General features: G+C 46.3%; 1 protein-coding gene across 1 annotated transcript; it reads left to right on the top strand.

Moving 5' to 3' along the window:
- Positions 1-2,248: 2,248 nt before the first annotated feature.
- On the top strand, positions 2,249-4,709 carry LOC123065482 (phospholipase A1-II 3-like). Its single transcript, XM_044488749.1, has 2 exons — positions 2,249-3,092; positions 3,869-4,709. The coding sequence occupies exons 1-2, from the start codon at positions 2,460-2,462 to the stop codon at positions 4,484-4,486; spliced, it is 1,251 nt and encodes a 416-aa protein (XP_044344684.1). The 5' UTR covers positions 2,249-2,459; the 3' UTR covers positions 4,487-4,709.
- The last annotated feature ends 3,500 nt before the right edge of the window (positions 4,710-8,209 follow it).

The following is an 8,209-nucleotide window of genomic DNA, read 5'->3' on the forward strand; positions in this document are numbered from 1 at the left end:
GGAATGACGTATGTTGTCATAAGGTTCGACCGATAAAGATCTTCGTAGAATATGTAGGAGCCAATATGGACATCCAGGTTCCGCTATTGCTTATTAACCGGAGAGGTGTCTAGGTCATGTCTACATAGTTCTCAAACCCGTAGGGTCCGCACGCTTAACGTTCGTTGACGATATAGTGTTATATGAGTTATATGATTTGGTGAATGAATGTTGTTCGGAGTCCCAAATGAGATCACGAACATGATTATGAGTCTCGAAATGGTCGATAGGTAAAGATTGATATATAGGACGATGCTATTCGGACACCGGAATAGTTTCGGAGTGCACCGGGTAGTCATCGGGTCACCGGAAGGGGTTCCGGACACCCCCGATAAGTGTATGGGCTTAATGGGCCAGAGGAGGGGATAGACCAACCCACTAGGGGGCTAGTGCACCCCTCTAAATGGCTGGCCGGCCCTAGGGGAAGGAAAGGGGAGGGGTAGCCCCTCCTGCCTTTCCCTTCTCGTGAGAGAAAGGAAAGGGGGGCTCCTCCTCTTGCCTTCCTCCCACACTCATATATGGAAGGGGGCGCGGCTTGGGGAAGTCCCAAAGTAGGATTCGGCCCTACTTGGGGTGCCCCTTGGCCTCTCCCCCACCTATATATATGTGGGAGGGGGCGCCTAGCACATACACAACATTGTCTTAGCCGTGTGCGGCGCCCCCTCCACCATTTACACCCTCGGTCATATTTTCGTAGTGCTTAGGCGAAGCCCTATGAAGATAGCATCACCATCACCGTCACCACGTCGTCGTGCTGCCGGAACTCATTCACTACATCGTCGTCTTGCTGGATCAAGAAGGCGTGGACATCACCGAGCTGAACGTGTGTGCTGAACGCGGAGGTGTCGTACGTTCGGTACTCGATCGGTTGGAGCGCGAAGAAGTTCGACTACATCAATCGTGTTATCTAACGCTTACGCGGACGGTCTACGAGGGTACGTAGATACACTCTCCCCTCTCGTTGCTATGCATCTCCATGGATAGATCTTGCGTGTGCGTAGAATTTTGTTTTGTTTTCCATGCAATGTTTTCCAACACTAAGCTATCTCAATCATGCATAGAAGAGTCCAGAGAAGACTCAAATAACATTCATAGATAATCTGATCATAAATCACAATTTATTGGATCTCAACAAACGCAACACAAAGAAAGATTACATCGGATAGAACTCCAAGAACATCGAGGAGAACATTGTATTGAAGATCAAAGAGAGAGAATAAGTCATCTAGCTACTAGCTATGAACCCGTAGGTCTGTGGTAAACTACTCACGCTTCATCAGAAGGGCAGTAAGGTTGTTGTAGAGGCCCTTCGTGATCGAATCCCCCTCCGGCAGAGTGCCGGAAAAGACCCCAAGATGGGATCTCATGGGAAGAGAGGCTTGCGGCGACGGAAAAGTATTTTGGTGGACGCTTCTGATGTTGGGGGAATATTTGAGAATATACAGAGGTGGAACTAGGCTCAAGGGACTCCCGAGGGGCCCATAAGCCAGAGGCACGCCCCGGAGGCTTGTGGCCTCCTCGTGACTCTTCTGGCCCTCTCTCCAAGTCACACTCATCATAAAGTTTTGTTCCGTTTGGACTCCGTTTGACAATCTTTTTCTGTAAATGTCAAAAATACGAAAAAAACTGACACTGGGCTCTAGGTTAATAGATTAGTCCCAAAAATAATATAAATAGCATATTAATACATATAAAACATCCAAAATAGATAATATAATAGCATGAAATAATTAAAAAATATAAATACGTTGAAGATGTATCAGACCCACTTAACAACAGCGTGGGGTATATCAACCCGCCCTACTATTACATTATACCTGTAGCGTGGGGTTGTGATCCGCGCTACTACTACTTAACAGTAGCGCGGACCACTTACCCCTTGCCAGTGGTATTTGTCTACCTATAGGGTTTTTTCTAGTAGTGGCATATGGTTATTTAGTCCTAGAGATTAGGGAGTTAAGAGGAGTAGGTAATTTTTACCTCAGAAAATTAATTGTAGTTAAAATAGAGTTGCCGATCGGTTGGTCAACTATAGCCGCTCCGAGAGAATTACTCTTGTGTGGTTAAACTCGGTTCCACCTTGTATCGATGATTTGTGGCCTCTCGACTGTAGCACTATAACTTTCCAATAAACACCCCCTTTATCATGCAAAAAAAAGTATATATACTATTTTCCTCCAAAAGCAGGGCAGACCCTTCTCGGGCGTGTATATATTCCTTCCTTGATTCTTCCTCTTCCCTCTACAAGTTACTCCATTTCTTTCCTCCATCCTTTTGCTTTCGGCCACTCTCTGCACGTTGTTGGCTTGTGGGAGAGCTGGTGGCACTGTGGCAGTGACATCGTATTTATCTGAATTGCAGCCTTCTACCATCAAGCTCTCCTCCGATTCTTCCAGTTGCATGCACACAAAGTTTCCCAGATGTATCACTATCTGCGACTCTCTCTACTGCTGGTCACCACTCTCTCTGACGTAGCAATTGCTCAAAGATGGAGGGAGATCAGCGGCAGCAACCAATGGAGCGGCCTCCTAGACCCCCTCGACATCGACGTCCGGCGCGAGGTGATCCGCTACGGCGAGCTGGCGCAGGCGACGTCGGACGCCTTCATCACAGACCCCGCGTCGCCGTACGCCGGGGCTTGTCGCTACAGCCCGGCCTCGTTCTTCAACAAGGTTCAGGCGTCCGACCCGGGTGCGTACCGCGTCACAAGGTTCATCTACGCGACGTCGAGCGCCCGGCTGCCTGACGGGTTCATGGCGAGGCCGCTGCCGGCGGGCGCGTGGAGCACGGACTCCAACTGGATGGGGTACGTCGCGGTGGCCACGGACCGCGGCGCGGCGGCGCTCGGGAGGCGGGACATTGTGGTGGCGTGGCGCGCGACGAAGCGGGCGACGGAGTGGGCCAGCGACCTGGACTTCGCGCTGGTGCCGGCGGCCGGCATTGTCGGGCCGGGGCGCGGCTGGTCGCAGCCGTACGTGCACAGGGGGTTTCTGTCCGTGTACACGTCCAAGAACTCCACGTCAAGGTTCAACAGACGAAGCGCGCGCGAGCTGGTAAATTCCTTGCGACATTTCAGGTTAACAGTCTTAGATTAGTTCTATTTCGAGGAGTACTATTCTGAGGGTGTTATTAACAGTCTTAACTACTTCACTAATCTGCACTCTCCTAGAACTGGAATATTATACCCAATTAAAAAAAAGAATTGGAATATTATCGTCCCAACTGGACTAGGTCGATGATCTGCTGTAGGGCGTAAATCCACCGGCATAAACAGTTCCCCATAATTCTCCTAGACTTGGATTTTTTTTTTGTGCTGGCAGTCCCAACAAGTTCGCTGTTGTGCTGCTGCGCATAAACTCGTCCCCACTTCTGCATGGGGCTTGGGTCAAGACCGGGACATCTCGTCGTGTCATCCGAATATCAGACTGAAGTTGACAACAGCCAACGCTCCTCATTTAAGACCAGCGAAATTGCAGTGTGCAAGGCCAGCAGGTTTCACACTCGTTCTGCTGAATTCACGTACAACCCGACAACCTCTCTTTCTGAACATCACATGGTGTTGTTAATTGGGGTGGTTGTTGTTTTTCTCTAGAGTAGCAGAGTAGGAGAGGCACGGAATCTGTTTCGATTTTGGAACATCTGCATTTCATACTCTTAAACTAATATCTCCAAGGTGTTCACGGGTAGTGTGTGCGTGTATACTTTTGTAGGGATGAATGTATATGCGTGTTTACGAGCATCTGTGATTATGCTGTACTTGAAAAAACATTTGCATTTCATATAGGAGTGTTAAACGAAGGAACCATCACATGCTCCAAAATTTTGACAGGTGCTGACTGAAGTAAGAGGGCTGCTCGATACGTACAAGAACGAGGACTGCAGCATCAGCATAACCGGCCACAGCCTAGGAGGCGCACTGACCACGCTCAACGCCATCGACCTGGTCGCCAATGGATTCAACGTCCGCGGTCCGTCCCGATCCCCTGTGCCCGTCACGGCCATCCACTTCGGCGCCCCCCGCGTCGGCGACGAGCAGTTCAAGAAGGCTTTCCACTCGATGGCCGGCCTAAGCCTGCTCCGGGTCCGCAACGTCCCGGACATCGTGCCGACCATCCTGCCGCCCGTGATCTACGCCGACGTCGGCGTGGAGCTGCTCGTGGACACGCGCAAGTCGCCGTACCTCAAGGAGAAGGCGGGCCCTGCCCAGTGGCACAACCTGGAGGGCTACTTGCACGGCGTCGCGGGCACGCACGGCGCCCGCGACAGCGCGGGGTTCGGCATGGAGGTGGACCGCGACTTGGCGCTCATCAACAAAGAAGAGGACGCGCTCAGAGACGAGTACCCCGTGCCGGCGATGTGGTGGGCGGAGAATAACAAGGGCATGGTCAAGAACGCCACTGGACACTGGGTGTTGCACGACCACGAGGAGGGTAACCTTGCGTTGTGATCATCTTTTTTTTTTTTTGCCTAAGATCGTTGAAAGGCTTTTTACGAAATATAATACTGCCTCTTATCGAAAATGTAAGCTGGTTTTCTGAACTTTTTACCGTCAAATATTTCTGTGTTTGTCATTCTGTAAGGAAAAATTACTAGCATCAGACAATGCACTGTAATTACATTATATGACATGATATGTTTGCACGGAAATTAATGGTCAAAATTTGATAGCAATGCCTGTGTCACCGTAAGTAAAGCCTTGCGATTCTCCTAGAATTGGTCTGGCAGGACAAAGTTGAACAAGCTCCAGCATAATTCATGTCGTCTCTTTGGGTCGACGAACTATGATTTCTCATTATACGTTCTTGATGGGAAGATCAGACGTCAGACTCTTTAGATTGACTCAAGTGTTCAATGACGACGATTGCGGCCACTGGCGTTGGTCTTGAGGGGCACCTGCATGAAGATTTTTATGTTGTCATCAACGAGGAAAGACCAGCTCCTTATGGAAGTGGCAACAACGATGTGTCGATTGCTAGTTTTAACGATGGTAGTGGTTGTACGGTGGTCCAGTGACCATAATGTAATTATTATTATGTTTAAGGAGCTTTGAATTTTAATAAATTTCTATAGTAGAATTGTGTCTTCAAAAAAGAACTTTTTTTAGCGGAAAGGAAACCAGTTTTCTTAGAAAAAAAACCCACCTTTTTAGAATAAAATCAGTTTTTCAGGGTAGAGAAGAAAACAAAGCGGAAAAACAACTATAAAACAAGTAATTGGCCTAGTCCATAGGCCCGCGTTGCGGCAAATAGTAGAATTTGCCCGCCATCTCGCTCATTCATGAGGCACAGCTAAATTGGGCTCGTCGATGTTCGTGTTCGCCCCTTGCGATGGGGGGTGCATCACCCATGCTATGTACCACCCCAAATGGTACAGGGCCGCACTAAACAAAGGTCATGCTTGATGCGCTCCATCAGTTTTTTTAAACACAGTACAAACGCAAGCGCTCGTATATACATGCATACATTCACCCTTATAAAGGCATGCCCTATCCCTATGAGCACCTTTGGAAGACTGGGCCTGCATATCATCTTGAGATTTACGAAGTCATCGTGGATGACTTGAACGTGCATCGCCGGAAATCCTGAAATAAATCCAGAAAATATGAGCACCAGAATTTGAACACCGGTGGGCCGGGGATATCACTGTCCTTCTAACCATTCAACCACAGGTTGGTTCACATGCGCTCCGTCAGTTGAGCTTCGGTAATTCATTGATGCTTGAAGGCTCGCATGGATAGCTCGGTCTAGATGTGCGAATTGGTATGTTGTGCAACCTTCACCAATGTATCAAACTGAGGCAATGGCCTCTTTGAATCGATTTGATGCAACACATGAGAAGAAGGGATAATGTTGATATGCCTTGGAAAGACCACGGATCAGGGACAATTGAACAGACTGATTAAACATTGTTAAAACATTGATGACGGTCAACCTTTCACATGAATAGTATACATTTCGTTGGAAGCTGACTACTTTTGATGCCTTCTCAGATAAATCCATGATATGGACTGCATCAATGATGGACAACCTTTCCAACATAAATATTGATAAGGGGTGGACCGATCTTCTCAGTGAGCGGATGATGTCGATGGAGAACTTGCTCGATAACTTGTGAGATGCTCTCGAACTCTCCGGCTGTTTCCCCGTTGCCAATGCTATCGATCTTCAACCCTATGGATATTCGCAACACCACACACTTGCGCACGTAGCCGCCGACCACGAAGCGGTTCTGCAATCTCCCAATTCCCAATGAAACGACAAATAGCACTTGACTTTCAGTAGCAAATACACCATATTGGAATGGATTTGGTGTAGATAATATTCCTGGCTGATGGAAAGAGGAATATGAATTCAGAGGAATTCTTGTAGCAATTCAATCTGGTCGAGGTTTAATCAAAATGTGGTCTAACCCTAAAAGCCATGACTTAGAAGGGTATATAAAGACCCCTGGATGTCCAACCTAGTGATGGAGGCAAAATCAACCATATTTCTAACTTTCCTAACTTAAACGACACTATCTGGAAAACCGGTAGAAACAACCACTGTATTGTTTTGACGACTGCGACTCGGTCGCCGCGAGTCAAGGGCTGCGGGTATACAGTTTGGAAAGCATAGGACTCAAGCTTTCCAAGTTTTATTTATACGCCTTATTTGGAGCATGGACACGGATTCTGCACATATATTAATTTCAGGCCTCCTAGCAGTCAATTCAAGTCTACCACGGAATATATAACATGTTGTATCATTTTTGTTGTCATGAAAACGATTCCCAATATGCAATATCTCAACTCCTATAAAAATCTCAGTTGATGGTGATGGTGTGTCTGCCTCTCGACAACGTGAGCCATTCGATCTACCTGGAACCAACGACTGAGATGTGTGTGCATAGAGACATGGCCTTGCCACCGGAGGTAGCATATATTTACCCACCTCTGCCACTGTATAAAATACAGAACTACTCATCCCACCCTCATTTCCTTTCTTCTTCATCTCCTTGCATTCTTGCCGCCGGCGGCGAAGGTTCCTGAAGATGGAGTCCAGACTCTAGAACCCACTGCAACATCCTCCCGTCCCCTCCATACGCCCTCCACATTGGCTGCTCCTCCACCATGCCCTGTCGTCAATCGCTCTGTAGAAATATTTAACAAACTTTGAGCCATGGCAGAGCTAATTTTATTGTGGTTCCGTTGCAATGCACGGGCTCCTTGTTAGTGCAACTTAAACTACAAGTATACAAGGAAAACTGTCCATATGAGAACAAATAATATCTCAGGAATCGGCAACCATAATTGCAAGTATAAGTGAAGTTCATATAGTCATGACGATAATGAGGAACAAACATGTATAATGTCTTATTGTTCTGTATTAAGTCCAAAGTCCTCAGAGAAGATCGATGATCAAATGTGCTATAAGTAAGGTCAAACCAATCCAAAATATTCAAAAGTACATATACTGGATACCATGCTTCAACTGCGCCACTCTGATATGTAGATCAAACATACGTATGATCATGATCATTAGTCGCAGCGTGTAAGATGCAACTCAGTTTGCAAATATGAGTGAAGTCTATAGTAGTAGCATATAAATGCAACACATGTTGGGACAAACACAACGAATCAGATTCTATTATAGCAAGATCAAAACAATCCAACATAGTTGAAATTTTTGTTCGCCGCAATACATCAAGTAGACTTGAATGGTATTTCATATTCTCATGAAAATTTTCTACTATCCCAAAGCAAAAAGACTTTGTCACATAGCATATAGGACTCAAAACAGCAAGTTTCAATTTAGCAATCCTATCACAGTTAATGCATATGTGATCCAACAAAAAATTATAATTCATGCTATATTCACCAATTAAATTAAAAGTGAAACTTTAGTCATAGGTGCTAGAATTCAGATGTGAAATTTCAGAAATCCTATTTATAGCACAACTCAAACTTATTAGTTCATTTAGCATGATGGAATACACAATATCAGCAGATGGTATTATTGCGAGAACTTCTTATGTGCAAGTAGTACCACATGATCAAAATTCGAAATTTGCACTTTATCGCATGGTGTTGTAACATGAGTGCAAATCAAATCACAAGAATGAACTAGCAAAGGATTAGACTCACAAATTTTCATCGTGGCTGGTTGTAGTTTGAAACAGCACTATGTTCAGG

The sequence above is a fragment of the Triticum aestivum genome, chromosome 3B, assembly GCF_018294505.1.
Source record: "Triticum aestivum cultivar Chinese Spring chromosome 3B, IWGSC CS RefSeq v2.1, whole genome shotgun sequence".
NCBI classification, from domain to species: Eukaryota; Viridiplantae; Streptophyta; class Magnoliopsida; order Poales; family Poaceae; genus Triticum; species Triticum aestivum.